Source organism: Nematolebias whitei, chromosome 15, assembly GCF_014905685.2.
Source record: "Nematolebias whitei isolate Nwh7 chromosome 15, NemWhi1, whole genome shotgun sequence".
NCBI lineage: Eukaryota > Metazoa > Chordata > Actinopteri > Cyprinodontiformes > Rivulidae > Nematolebias > Nematolebias whitei.
In genome coordinates this window covers 37,186,692-37,202,322 of record NC_056512.1, presented here as the reverse complement: position 1 = coordinate 37,202,322, position 15,631 = coordinate 37,186,692, and the positions used below count along the sequence as shown (strand labels likewise).

The 15,631-nt window shown below is 40.4% G+C and overlaps 1 protein-coding gene across 1 annotated transcript in view; it reads left to right on the top strand.

The window, feature by feature from the left end:
* The window catches only part of LOC119421055 (ras-related protein Rab-40C), a 19,100-nt gene that overhangs the window by 1,597 nt on the left and 1,872 nt on the right, over positions 1-15,631 (top strand). The window contains exons 3-6 of the mRNA XM_037688448.1: positions 1,490-1,550; positions 6,379-6,439; positions 6,514-6,591; positions 15,056-15,278. Coding sequence (XP_037544376.1) covers positions 1,490-1,550; positions 6,379-6,439; positions 6,514-6,591; positions 15,056-15,278 — 423 coding nt within the window. The remainder of the gene's footprint in view (positions 1-1,489; positions 1,551-6,378; positions 6,440-6,513; positions 6,592-15,055; positions 15,279-15,631) is intronic.

The following is a 15,631-nucleotide window of genomic DNA, read 5'->3' as shown; positions in this document are numbered from 1 at the left end:
TGTTGCTCCAGTCTTATACAGACATGTTAAAGCAGGTGTTGCTCCGGTCTCATACAGACATGTTAAAGCAGGTGTTGCTCCGGTCTCAAAGAGACTTGTTACAGAAGGTGTTGCTCCGGTCTCATACAGACCAGTTAAAGCAGGTGTTGCTCCGGTCTTATACAGACCAGTTAAAGCAGGTGTTGCTCCGGTCTTATACAGATGTGTTAAAGCAGGTGTTGCTCCGGTCTCATACACATGTGTTAAAGCAGGTGTTGCTCCGGTCTCATACAGATGTGTTACAGAAGGTGTTGCTCCGGTCTCATACAGACCAGTTAAAGCAGGTGTTGCTCCGGTCTTATACAGACGTGTTAAAGCGTGTTGCTCCGGTCTCATACAGACGTGTTACAGCAGGTGTTGCTCCGGTCTCATACAGACGTGTTACAGCAGGTGTTGCTCTAATCTCGTACAGACGTGTTACAACAGGTGTTGCTCCGGTTTCGTACAGACGTGTTGACTTTGTCCGTTTGACGTGTGTTGACTTTATTCATAAACAGAGAGTGCTAAGATTTTTTAAAATCCGAATTCCAATAATATTTGAAATATCTGAAATATATTGAGGGCAACACGGTGGCGCAACTGGTAGAGCTGCTGCCTCTCAGCGAGCAGGTCCTTGGTTCAAACCCCGGTCCAGGGGCTTTTCTGGGTGGAGTTTGCATGTTCTCTCCGTGTATGCGTGGGTTTTCTCCGGGTGCTCCAGTTTCCTCCCACAGACCAAAAACATGCATGTTAGGCTGATTGGTAACTCTAAATTGTCACTAGGTGTGAGTGGGAGAGTGAATGGTTGTTTGTCTCGTTTGTCTCTATGTGGCCCTATGATGGACTTGCGACCCGTCCAGGGTGTACCCCGCCCCTCGCACAGTGATTGCTGGACATGGGCACCAGCGATCCCCGTGACCCAAAATGGAATAAGCGGGTAAAGATAATGGATGGATGGATGGATGAAATATATTGAAACACATAAAGACCTGTATGAAATGTTAATGGAATTGCCCACTAATGGATGTTAATCCTAATCCTAAAACATATACTCCCTTGTTGTAGTTTATCTTATTTTATTTCTTCTTTTTCTCTTACTTTCCTTTTTTTTTCATATCAAAGTCTGCCTCTGCTATGCCCTTTTTAGAGTTATACTATTGTGAATTGCCATATTTGTTTGTACTTGTTTTTGCTAAATAAAGTTAAAAAAAAAGTCCTTGTTGACTTCCTGATTTGGGCGGAGTCACATACAGGTGTGCAGTGTTGCCACATGGCCACAGGTGTGTGTAGAGCGTGTGCACCTACAGGTCGAAGGTTGTGTGTTGTTTGTCCTCCAGGTTCACGTTCAGCACCTCATCATGAGGATGGCTTCTGCTGAGTCAGTCCTTTTTCCTTTGCTTTACGCTGAGTCATGGTTTGCAGCAGCAGGGTTGTTCTAGCTACCGATGATTTTGGTTCTGTCTCTGTTCAGGTATTGACTATAAGACCACCACCATCCTTCTGGACGGCCGGAGGGTGAAGCTTGAGCTGTGGTAAGCACACCTTACACCACCCACACCTGTTTGCACTTCTTTCCAGGAGGCAGGAGGAGGGGACAGACTTTCACAATAAATCTGATTTATCTGTGACAGAAACTACATGGTCTGTCAAAGAGGAACAGGTGAAGATGAACACTCGTGTGAAGACAAACACTCAGTCCAAATTCATGTATAAGTTCTCTGAGTCCTAACAATGGGAGATCTGTGCTTCAAACTGTGCTGCCAATCCAACAGTCTCTCTGCACTGGGGCAGTTGGTTCACATGTGAATAAAAACTGGCGCTGAATGGGACACGATCCACTTTCTTACAGCTAGTTTAGCTTCTCCTCAATAGAAGAGTCTGAGGAAGAGGAGCAACCTGCTGTCTTCAGAGAGAGAGCAGCCAGGTCAGGAAGGGCACAATTCATCCTCTGCTGTGTTAACGACATTTACTTCAACTGCTCATCTGAGGTGTTACCAAGTCCTTCTGTGTCCATCAGCTGGTGATTAATTTATGAATTTTTTAGTGCTCCTCTGAGAGGAAGGACAGTTTCCTTGTTTCTTTGTGAAAAAAAAAACCTTCCTGAAGTCTTCAGTGGAGACTTCCTGATTTGAAAACTTCCTGTGTTAAACGGTTCACGACTTGAAGATTTTTCTTTATTCCATTCAACCTTTATTTCTACAGGTTAGTCTCCTACATGTCACTGCGTGAGTGCAGCTGCAGCGTGCGCACTCAGGACATTATTCTTTCTACAGGTAGGCAAATGGGCCTTCTCCTGCTCTGCTACTGTTTCCTGGAATATCTTGCAAAAAGATCTGAAGCTCTTGACCATGACCACTCTAAGTGGCTGTTCCTGTTCCTGTTTTTAGTTTTCTACATCGCCTTACAATCTAGCTGTTTTTCGCTACTTTTCCTCTTAATTATCCTTTTAATTACCATTTTGTTTTCACTTGTCATCTCAAGGCACTGAACAGAAACATTCATATATAAAAATAATAATTTAATACTATTTACTCGAGGAGCAGACTGCTTTGAATTGAACTCATCACAGAACTCTCATCTTGAGCAAGCATGAAGGCAACACTGGAAAGGAAAAACTCCCGCATGAGGAAGAAACCTTTAGCAGAACCAGGCTCAGGACAAGCGGCCATCTGCTTTGACTGGCTGGGTTTGGTAGGAACAGACACACAATGGCAGGTCAAGAGTCACATGTTAAGATAGAAATAATATCAAATGAAAACTAAGTCAAACAGACCCAAATCCACAACATGACAATTTAACAAAGGAGGGGAGTGCATTAATGTGCAAAAAGTGTAATCCTGACATGTTTTTAAAATCTTTTGGTGTGCTGTAATGTGTGGGAGGTCTAGGTTTAGGTTTTATCTCAAACAACAGTAAACGATGTCTTCAGTTTTCTCTGCAGGTCCAGACCAGAACTTTAAAATTCATCAGACTCTGGGTCCTCGTTTAGACTAGGCTTGAACTGAACCAATGTTTGAGCTGCTGCCTTGGCTGTTTGAGCTTTAGGATTACTGTCAGAGAATGTAGGGGCAGAGCCAGGACTGCAGGAGGTTCAGCAGAACCAGGTCCCGGGACAGAACACCATTTCTGATGTGAAGCTGTGGAGGACCGGTGGATCACAGCAGATCCTGACCCATGCATTCTAGAATTGCACCACTGAAGGTGGCTGCATGTTGGAGTAGCTCTGTTTTTTTCATTCTGATATATTACTTTTGACAACGTTAATTCCTCTTTTTTCTGGATGTAAATCGCTATTTTTGGATGATCATTTCCTCTGGTGTCAGACGCTGTGCAGCTGGAAGGATTTTTACTGAAACATCTTTGCTTTGGACATTTGTTATGATGCGTAACCATAACAACAAGGTGTTTTTTTTAACAACCGGGAGCACCTGATTAACATCTCAAAAGCTCAAATAATATCTCAACTACAGCCCCAAATTCCAAATGAGTTGAAAAGGAGGCGTCGTGGATGCAGAGCAGGAGCAAAGAAGAGGGAGAGGAGAATGAAGTTCTAACTATCTCTTCCATCGATCATGATGTGCGATCACTGGGAAAAAAGTTGGATGAACTTCAAGCCCTAACAAGGACTCATCCAGAGTATCGGGAATACAGTGTTATATGTTTTACTAAGACATGGCTACAGGATCATATCCCCGACTCCAGCGATTCTCTGCCAGGCTTTCTGACCATACGAGCAGATAGAGATTTAAAGAGGAGTGACAAAAGAAAAGGAGGTGGGTTGGCAGTGCTTGTGAACAACAGATGATGTAATCCTGGACATGTTACTGAGAAGTGCCGTCTCTGTAGTCAAGATATTGAACTGTTAGCAGTAAGTTGCCATCCATATTATTTGCCAAGAGAATTCACCAGTGTTATTTTGGCAACTGTTTACATTCAACCCAATGATGTTGCTGAGACTGTGTGTGATGTCATCAGCTCTGAGGCTGCTAAGCTACAGACACAACACCCTAGTGTATTTGTTGCAATATCTGGGGATTTTAATCATGTCTCACTCTCTGCTACACTTTTGACATTCCATCAGTTTGTCAGCTGCTCTACCAGAGAAAACAAAATGCTGAAAAATGTCAAGGTTTCATACATCGCTAAAGCATGACTCTCCTTTGGCAAATCAGATCACAATCTTGTGTTTCTCTGCTCAAAATATAAACCCCTTGTTCAGAGACAACCTGCAATAAAGAGAACAGTGAGAAAACGGTCCACGGAAGCTGAAGAAGCCCTGCGGGATTGTTTTGAGTCTATAGACTGGGGTGCACGTTGCCAGCCACATGGAGAGGACATCAATGCCGTGACAGAGTGTGTGTCTGACTATATAAAATTCTGTGTTAACAACACTATTCCCACCAGAACAGTGAGATGTTTCCCCAATATCAAACCCTGGATCACCACTGACCTGAAGGAACTGCTATACCAGAAAAACAAGAGCTTTCAGGGAGGGAGATGGGGAATTATTGAGGAGTACACAGAAACAACTAAAAGTCAAGATAAGAAACAGCAAGGAGGTGTACAACAAGAAGCTGGAGAGCAAGCTCCAGCAGAACAATATCAGAGAGGTGTGGTCAGTGATGAAAAAGATCACAGGCTTCAAGCAAGAGGAGGATCAGAAGTATGGAAGCCTGGACAGAGCCAATGAACTGAACACATTCTTCAATAGGTTCAGTTCAGGAAGAAGCTCAGCATGCTCCTCTCTTGCCACAATCCAAACAGATATACCACCCTTCTTTGACCCAAGGCTGTCCTGTCGCATCTCAAATATTTTATCTACCACCTTGGTCATGGAGGACCCTTTTTCTTCTACATGTTGGTCTTCAACCAAATCAGAAGATGCTGATACCTCCTTTGCCTCCCCCCTCTGTGTCTCTAGAAGTCAGATGAGGAAGCAGCTGGAGAGACTGAACTGGAATAAGGCTGCAGGTCCAGATGGTGTCAGTCCCAGAGTCCTGAAGGTAGGTGCAGAGCAGCTCTGTGGGGTTCTGCAGCACCTGTTCAACCTTAGCCTGACCCAGGAGAAGGTTCCAGTGTTGTGGAAAACCTCCTGCCTTGTTGCAGTACCAAAGAAAACTCACCCACCAGTCCTCAATGACTATAGACCTGTTGCCCTGACATCCCACATCATGAAGGTCCTAGAGAGACTTCTCTTGGCCCACTTGTCTACACAAACAAGCACATGTCAGGACCCACTGCAGTTTGCTTATCAGCATGGACTTGGAGTTGAAGATGCCATCATACACCTGCTTCAGCAAACTCACTGTCATCTAGAAAAGGCAGACAGCACTGTGAGTCATGTTCTTTGATTTTTCCAGTGCATTTAACACAATCCAGCTTGATTGGCTTTGTCAAAAACTCCAGAAGACTCAGGTGGAGGCCTCAACAATCACCTGGATCAAAGACTACCTGACAGACCACAGTTTGTGAGGCAGAAGGGTTGTGTGTCTAACTAGGTGGTCAGTAGCTCAGGAGCACCACGGGGGACTGTACTCTCACCATTCCTTTTCACTCTGTACAACTCAGATTTTCAGTACAAAACAGACTTCTGTCATTTGCAAAAATATTCAGATGACTCTGCAGTGGTCAGATGTATCGGAGATGGACAAGAAGCTGAGTACAGGGAACTGGCGGACCACTTTGTGGCATGGTGTGGAAACAATCATCTTGAATATGAACAAAACAAAGGATATGATTGTAGATTTCTGAAGAAACAGGAACAGGTCCAACTCTATTTCCATCATGGGAGAAGTGGAAGTTTTGGAGAAGTATAAATACCTTGGGGTTCACCTGGACAACAGGCTGGGCTGGAAATGCAACAGTGAAGCCGTCTACAAGAAGGGATAGAGCAGACTGTACTTCTTGAGGAAGCTGAAGTCCTTCAATGTTTGCAGCAAGATGCTGCATATCTTCTGTGCTGTCTTTTCTGCCATCATCAGCTGGGGTAGCAGCACCAGAGCAAGTGACTTAAAAAAGATCAACAAATTCATAAAGAAGGCTGGCTCAGTTCTGGAGACTCCTCTAGATCATTTGGAGATGATTGTACAAAGAAAGATTCTTCATAAAATGTAAAACATTATAGACAACCCTCAGCACCCTCTTCATCAGACTGTCATACAACAACAGAGTGTCTTCAGTCATAAGCTTCTTCAGATCCGTTGTAAGACAAACCACTACAAGAGATCCAAGAGAATTTCCCTCTTGGATTAATAAAATATTTTTGAATTGAACTGAATTGAATTCTAGTCCTGGTGGATGAACTCTGCAGTTTTTTACTCCAAACTGGACAAGATTTCTTTGTTGCTCTTTTGTCCACAGGGACACGTCGGGTCAGGGCAGGTTCTGCACCATCTTCCGCTCATACTCCCGTGGAGCTCAGGTGAGGTCACACACCTGCATGGAGCAAGGTGACCTTCCAGATCTCCTGGTTCTAATGTTCCGGTCTCTCCTCAGGGGATCCTACTGGTGTATGACATCACTAACCGCTGGTCCTTCGATGGCATCGACAGATGGATCAGGGAGATCGATGAGGTGAGACTGGGCAGAACTCTCTTACCTCCTCCCTCCTCTTCACCTCCTCTTCAACTCCCATCCTCTTGACTTCCTCCCTACTCTTCACCAACTCCCTCCTTTTGACCACCTCTTCATCTCCCCCTCCTCTTCACCTCTGTACTCTTCACTGTAGTGGCTATTTACTGCAATTGATAATAGAATAATTAAATAAAATCTTATAACACCTTGGTTCTGATTTACTGCAAAGTCAGGGTTTTGTTATAAGGTACAGTTGAACTCTGAATAGCACACAAACCAAATGAAGAATCCCCCCTTTTCAATACAGCTCTGTTCACTCTTATACCTTCTATTGACGTCAAAGATTACAGTATATAACATTCCATATAAGAAAGATGTTTTTCAGTTTTATCAGTACTTTTCCCCACTCAAAACATTTTTCTGGTTGAGTGCCCAGATATTGGACGCACACTGACTTCCTGTAAGATAAACACATTCTTGCCAGAAAGAACAAGTCAGGTTGACCTAGAACAAATGCAGCCTTTCTCACAGAGCCTTGTTATACAAGTGATTCCCCTATTCATTTAATAAAACTCTTAAATCCTACAATCCTCCCTGTTTGAAGAAATTCCTCAAATAAACTAATGCTGCCAAATTGTCGGCAGCATGATGGCTCAGTGGTTAGCACTGTTGCCTCACAGCAAGAAGGTCCTGGGTTCAATCCCCGGTTAGATCTGGGGTCTTTTTGTGTGGAGTTTGCATGTTCTTCTTGTGCTTGCGTGGGTTTTCTCCGGGTACTCTGGTTTCTTCCCACAGACCAAAAACATGCATGTCGGACTGCCTTCAGGCCCAGAACTCCCTTGCAAAAGAGATCTGTGATCTCAATGGGATTTGCCTGGTTAAATAAAGGTTAAATAAAATAAAATAAAAATTCTGACATATTAAGTGTTCCATAAATGTTTGTGTAAGATTATGAGTAAGTGTAAGATTAAATTATCCTTATACATGAGTTTATTTTGTGCTGTACACTGTGATAAAATGATAATGTAAAATATTAGTGTTATAACAGTTAAAACATATGATCTTACTTAAAACAAAATATGATCACTCAGTCATTTCATCGGATAGTTGCCATTGCTTCCTGAAGAGCTGAAAAAACCTGTTGCTATCATTTACAGGAAAAATGTCTCCTCAGAAATAGACCCCTCGTATTAACTTCTGCCTTGTCATTCCTTGAAGCAGGAAGCAGGGGCATCAGCCAAATAAGTCTATTCAATTCTTTGTAAGTATGTATTACAGTCAATACTGAATTGAAATAAATGAAAAATGTCAAATAACACTGGTTACCTGAAAATCAATGAGTATGAAGAGAACTAATGAGTTCCTATTAATGTTCTGTGAAAACCATTATAAATGGAGCTATAACCAAAAATACTCCAAATCAGAATAAAGTGATAGGTGATAAGTGCAAATATAACGTGTAGCATGAAACTGCACTCCTTTAACTATGACCCCTGACACTTATTCATCTTCCAGACTCACTATGAATTGTGTTCTTTAAAGTTACATTTGACCTAAATAATGTCTGATGTTTTTCACACATTCACCCGTCCATGGACACAAAGCCAGCTACAGTCTGACTAATGTTTATCTTATTCTTCCTATGTTTCTAAGCAAGAAAAAACAAATCATTAATGCAGTTTGTTTTATTTGATTAACAAGTGGGAACATGAATGATTTAGATTGTTTTCAATCGTTATAATGAAATGCGAAATATTATAATATGAACAACATATTTCTCCTGTTTTTCAGAAGATAACTCATTCCTTCAGAGACACCTGTTGTGAGTGTTCTTTGAGCTGGAAGCTGTTTACTTCAGAGGAGAGTCATAGTATGCCAAACATATACTCTAGTATGCCAAAACAATCTTCTCAGAGCTGTTGTTTTGCACAAAGATCCTTTGTGTGAAAAAAGCAGTTCATTTTGGACTCCTGAACCGGAGTGTTCGTCTTCGTCTCCAAACCGGAAAGTGGTTCACTTTTGACACCCAAACCTGATGTAGTCCGAGGTCCACTCGTTTATTCCTGAGCAGATAAACATGTCGTTCAATTACAATTTGTTAGAAAATCAGAAGTTTAAATAACTACAGAAGATGAAGCCTTTTCTCACTGCAAGACTCACGTTCTCAGCTTGAAGCCCAAGCTGACTGAAGGTGCCGATGGACAGTACATCTTCTCATCAGCTGTTGCCCTCACAGACCCCTGAAGCTGTCACGTTGACGTTCAGCTACCTTGGGCAGTTCCTGGCAAGTCCTCCTCATGGTGTATCCTGGTCTGATCTACCAGAGAACCCCAGAAAGACGAGTGACCTGGTGCCCTCAATACTGACCTGGTAAGGAACAGAACCTGGTGACATGATGCCTTGGTCTGGTTATGCCATTTTAGCTGATGCAACTTGGTAAATAGTTTCCTGGCTTGCAGTGACAATAAATTACTTATCTGATCACATTCAATAGCTTCTTTCAACCAAAATCCGAAGCAAACTTTTATTCAAATAGTCAAACTTTGTCTAAATTCATGCGCGCATAAATAATTCCTGCTCAGAGTTAATTTTGCCTGAGATAAGAGAATTAAGCCTTGATTGATTCATTAATATTGTTTGTTTATTATTGTTGTTGATTTTTAGTTTGATTATTTTTGTAATAAAACTGCAAAGACAACTTTGGTTTTCATTTGGATGAATATTCATTTGTTATGGTATAGGACTCCCTGTAATTAATGGTTTCTACTTCAGTGACTGAGTTCTGATTATTAAAGGGTGAATATATTAATTAAGTTGCTGTTGGTCAGTAAACTGACCAGCTAGTGCCTCACTTTAATGAGTGCTAAATAAAATAAAAAAATGTAGTGGAAGGGAATGGAGAAAGTGTCACCCTTCTTCCTCAATCTCAGCCTTTGTTATTGCTACATTTTATGGTGCCCTGTGTGAGGCACCAGCTGGTCAGCTGCCAACCCTAACCCAAGCCAACCCTAACTATAGGATTTAGCAAAAAGGAAAGTCTTAAGCCTAGTCTTAAAACTGAACAGCATGTCAGTCTTATGGACATAAACTGGAAGTTGGTTCCACAAGAGATGAGCCTGATAACTGAAAGCTCTGCCTCCCATTCTGTTTTTGGAAACTCTAGGAACCACAAGTAAACCTGCAGTCTGAGAGTGAAGTGCTCTGTTAGGAAAATATGGAACAACAAGAGCTATAATATAATATGGAGCTAGGTTGTTGAGAGCTTTGTAGGTTAAAAGTAAGATTTTGAATTCAATTCTGGATTTGACAGGGAGCTAGTAGAGGGAAGCTAAAACTGGAGAGATATGATCTCTCCTACTAACTCCAGTTAAGACTCTGGCAGCAGCATTTTGGATTAACTAAAGACATTTTAAAGAAGTATTTGGACACCCAGATAACAAACCATTGCAATAGTCCAGTCTAGACGTGCCAAATGTATGAACCAGTTTTTCTGCATCATTTTTAGATAAGATATTTCTAATTTTATCGATGTTACGCAGGTGGAAGAAGGTGGTTCTAGTAACATTTTTAATATGAGGGTTAAAAGACATATCCTGATCAAAAACAACACCAAGATTTTTAACATTAGAGCTGGAGTCCAGATTAATGCCGTCCAAGAATGGTGAAAAACTGAAAAATGTATTCCTAAGATGCTCAGGTCCAAAAACCAAAACCTCAGTCTTGCCTATATTCAAAAGCAGAAAATTTAGGGTCATCCAGGTTTTTATGTCTTTAAGATATGCTTGTAGTCTAAGTAGCTGATTGGATTCATTGGGTTTCATGGACAAATCAGCATAACAATGAAATTGTATCCCATGACATTGAATAACTTTACCCAATGGAAGCATATATAAACTAAAGAGTATTAGTCCAAGCACCAAGCTCTGAGGAACTCCATGACTAATTTTGGTGTATGAAGAAGATTCATTATTTACATTTACAAACTGGAATCTATCAGATAGATATGATTTAAACCATTTTAGAGCTGTTTTGGTAATCCCAATATATTCAAGCCTCTGTAGTAAAATATTGTGAGCAACTGTATCAAATGCAGCACTGTAGTCTAACAGGACCAGTGTAGACACAAGTCCATTGTCTGAGGTCATGAGAATATCATTAGTGACTTTTATTAGTGCAAATTCAGTGCTGTGGTGAGCTCTAAACCCTGACTGAAACTCTTCAAACAGATTATTTCTTTGTAGATGTTCACGCAACTGACCTGCAACTATCTTTTCTAAAAATTTTGAGATGGAAGTTAGATTAGATATAAGTCTATAAATGGCCAAAATTTCTGACTCAAGGTCATACTTCTTAAGTAAATGTTTAATTACAGCAATTTTAAAGTGCTGTGGTACGTAACCATTCATTAGAGCCAAATTAAGCTAATCCAAAATGTGGACATCAATTAGGGGAAATACTTCTTTACATAGCCTGGTTAGGATGGGATCTAGCAGACATGTGGATGGTTTGGATGAAGCTATTAGTTTTGACAATTCAGAGAGCTCAACAGGACAAAAACAGTCCAAACACAAATCAGGTTCTAGTAACATCTCTAAAGCTGCATCATCTGACAGGGGACCAAAGGTGCTAAAAGGAAGGATGGTTTGAATTTTCTCTCTAATTGAAATAATATTACTTCTAAAGAATCTCATGAAATCATCACTGCTTATAGTTGTAGGGATACTTGGTTCATCAGAGATGGGACTTTTAATTAGTCTAGCTGTAGTAATGAACAGAAACCTAGGGTTATTTTTATTCTCATCTATTAAAGATGAGCAATATAAAATTCTAGCTTTATGGAGAGCTTGCTTATATGTTAGCAGAATATCTTTCCAAGTTAAATAAAAAAAATTGACATTAGTGGAGCGCCATTTTCTCTTCTGGTTTCTAGATGCCTGCTTTAACCTAAGACCTGAACTCTTGCATATGTGGATGCCAGGTCCTGGGAGGTTAAAGTACATAACTCAGAATTGAACCAAGGAGCCAGCTTCCTCTGATTGATTACTTTCTTTTTCAGCAGAGCAATTTTATCAAGTGAAGTTTGCAATGAAGTTGTAAAATTATCAACAAGATCATCTAAGTCAATGGTCCTCAATCCCCGGGTTGCGGACTGGTACTGGGCTATGGGTCAATGGATACTGAGCCGCACAGAAGGGGAAAAAAGTTTTATTTTGAAAAATCACCATATTCTCTCTACCACATCTGTCTATGACTCATTCTTGACGCAGGTCAACATACACAAGTGGCTAGTTTCATTTTCTGCTCGGTGCATGCGCAGATCAGTTCTACATTGCTGGTGAAGAACAAAGCAATTCAGCTACGCGGTCTGGAGCAGACAGGTGGAGGTGCGCAGCCGTATCTGTGCATTTTGAAGGATTACACTGCATATTTTTCAACCTGCCTGGCAAAGATTGTCTATTAAACTATAACTAAATAAAACTATAATTTTAACAAGCTTCCTAATATCACATCAGAGCTGTCGCTTCACATTTTTGCTTCTGCTCAAAAAAATCTCTAACCCTAAAAGTTCAGTCATGGGTAATTTTATTATAAAACAAAAAAATATATAATTAAATGTTTTGCTTGATGTCTTGTCTCTTGTGACCCTTACACCTTGTGTAGTGTCATTTCCTTTGGAAACCCTTGATGTCCACTCATCTCCTTTCTTAGCACCTGTAGTGAAAACATGCTCCCCTTTTCTTTTCCTTTAAGTAACATCCTGGTTTATGCTCAAGGTAATAGCTTTGTGAAAAGTTGTTAATTGCTTAATATAAAAGCTGTAGTGTTAATAGTTTTTTTTTTTATTAAGCTGTAGCTGCTCAATCTTTTTGATATCGTCCACCTCCCTGTTATCTCATGCGGTGATTGAGCGACTGTGCATTTGCATGCATTTCATATGCATGAATTTTATTAAGGTTAGTGGTAGTAAAATCTTGTTAGCTTTAGATTCACCCTCAGCACCCTCTTCATCAGACTGTCATTCAACAACAGTGTCTTCAGTCAGAGGCTTCTTCAGATCCACTGTAAGACAGACCGCTACAAGAGATCCTTCCTGCCCACAGCCATCAGCATCTATAACATTTTTTTAATGAAACCAGGCTGATGAGTTACAACAACATTTAATTCCCCTCTGGGATTAATAAAGTATTTTTGAATTGAATTGAATTTGAGGCTTATATTAAGTCATTCAATTAAATCAACCATTTGGGCATCTCTCCTTCCTTGTCCCACAGACTCTTCTCTGATTCTGCAGTCTTTGAAGAAGTTGGTCTGCCAAATATGGTAGGCAGTCACTTCCTGCTTATAAATATATATATATATATATACATATATATATATATATATATATATAAACAATAGAACAACATACAGTACATTCATTCTACCAAGTAGTTATGCATTTAGCATTAGCATTTCTCCATCCCTTTTATTTTAAGAAACTCTTATCAGATCATTTGATTCAACTACCATGGTAAGTGCAATGATGGGTGTGTTTGTGTGTTTGATACTTAAATGAGTAGAAGTCTCAGGAAACAGCAGTTTCATGGATCCATTTTGTGCCCACAGGGCAGAAACAATAACCCTAACTGTTAACTGACCCAATTTTTTCATTCTTTATTTTACCATCCAACAGACCTTCGCAAGCGCATGAAAAAATTCCTTTGGTTATAACACAATAATCCATCATGCAGTCAAAAACATCAATGTAACAAACATTTAACAGCTTTGAAAAGAAAGAAAAATAGGTTATGCAAGTTAAATTGTCCACCGAAGTCATCCATCTGTGGACCTGTCCTATAGAGAAAAAATAGAATAGATAAAAAGTGAGAAGCCAACATTAACAATACTCTCTATACATTATAGCTATACTTAAAAATCACATCAAATTAAAGAAAAATATTTAACTGGTTGCAACATTTCATCATCTGCAAAGACTAATTTTGGTTGTTTAGAACATTTTGATAAAGTGATCTTTTTATGGTGGGTGAGAAAAATGCACTCTCTTCAGTGCACTGAAACCCACAGTACCGGTAGATTAAATTAAAATTATAATTTTATGATCAGCTTAAAGCCCGTTTTTTTTTTATCATGCATTTTGTTAGATAGGTCTTTTCCCTTGTAAAAATGATCATAAATTATTTCATTAGTTTGATTTTATTTCAAAGAAGCTTCTTAAATATAAATGTTTTGTTTATGGTTTAAACAAGTTATCTACACTCCACTAGATCCTCATTTGGTGATGTAAACATCTGGAAAGCATCACAAAATGTTTTATCTGTAACAAGTTTCACTGTTAGACAAGCAATGACCTTTTTCACTCCTGCCGACCAAACACTCATCCTGTTCTGATTATGGACGACCTATCTGCGCCTCTCTTCCTTTCTTGGTAGACACGCCAAATTCACCAAACTGCCTTTCAGAACAGTAAATCTTCTTTCCAATCAAGCACATTTTTTCACAATTATTTTCCAATTATCTTTCAGACATTAATAACATTGTCCAGTTTTAAGACTGGGCTTAAGACTTTCCTTTTTGATAAATCCTATAGTTAGGGTTGACTTGTTATGCTGCTATAGACTTGGACTACTAGAGGACAAATTTACCTCATTTCCTTTGTGAAAATTGAATAGTTGTCATTTGATACTAATTCTATCTTAACATGTGATTCTTGACCTGCCATTGTGTATCTGTTCTTACCAAACCCAACCGGTCGAAGCAGATGACCACTTGTCCTGAGCCTGGTTCTGCTGAAGGTTTCTTCCTCATGAGGGTGATGTTGCCAAGGAGCCAATTCACTGTCGCCTTCATGTTTGCTCAAGATGAGAGTTCTGTGATGGAGTTAAATTCAAAGCAGTCTGCTCCTCAAATAAATGTTAAATTATTATTTTTATATATGAATGTTTCTGTTAAATTATTATTTTTATATATGAATGTCTCTGTTCAGGGCCCTGAGACGACTTCTGTTGTGACTTGGGGATATAGAAATAAACTGAGTTGAATTGAATTGAATTCACCTCTTTCTCCTCTTCAGCTGTTCTGTATATGAAAATGTTCTGATCATCAGGGGGTCTGTCTGTTGGACCAGCTGTTCTGTTCCTATTGTTAATGGACTGTGCAGAAGTCTTCATCCAGCTCAGGTCTAAGCTAATAAATGACCATTTTCAACAAATGCTTTTCCCACTGCTGCTGTTCAGAGGACGCCTTCAGAGCCTGAGTCTTCAGTTCTTCACGAGAATGTCTTCTGTCCTCACGTTTCATTCAGTTCTTCAGGACAGATGACACGAGCGTCTGTCTCTGGTCCACTTAGATGTTAATTTGTTATTTCTCTAATTGTTTGATTCTTCTAACTTCAGAGTTTTGAATCGGTGTCTTCGGGATTTAAATCTCTCAGGTTTGTTAGTTATGTGATTTTATTTTTCCCCAGCATGCCCCTGGCCTGCCTCGGATCCTCGTGGGGAACCGTCTCCACTTGGCCTTCAAACGTCAGGTTCCGACAGAGCAGGCGCGGGCGTACGCAGAGAAAAATGGCATGACTTTCTTCGAGATGAGCCCGCTGTGCAACTTCAACGTGATTGAGTCGTTCACGGAACTGTCCCGCATCGTCCTCATGAGGCATGGCATGGAGAAGTTCTGGAGGCCCAATAGAGGTGAGTGACCGGAGCAACACTGCTGCCGAGCTCATAGCTCTTGTTGAACCATGTTCTGAGCTTCATGATTAGACCAACTAAGACGTTCTGGTTCTGAAGGTTTGATTTAGATCGGCAGCCAGAGGAGCTGAACTGTTTCTAACCCATAGGTTCCTTCAAGTACCCTGTTTTTAGTTAGGAGATACAGAAAGGTAAATTACTGCCACCACTAACACCACCAATAACACCACCACTAAAACCACCACTAACATCACCACTAACACCACCATTAACACCACCACTAACACCACCACTAACATCACCATTAACACCACCACTAACACCACCACTAACATCACCACTAACATCACCAC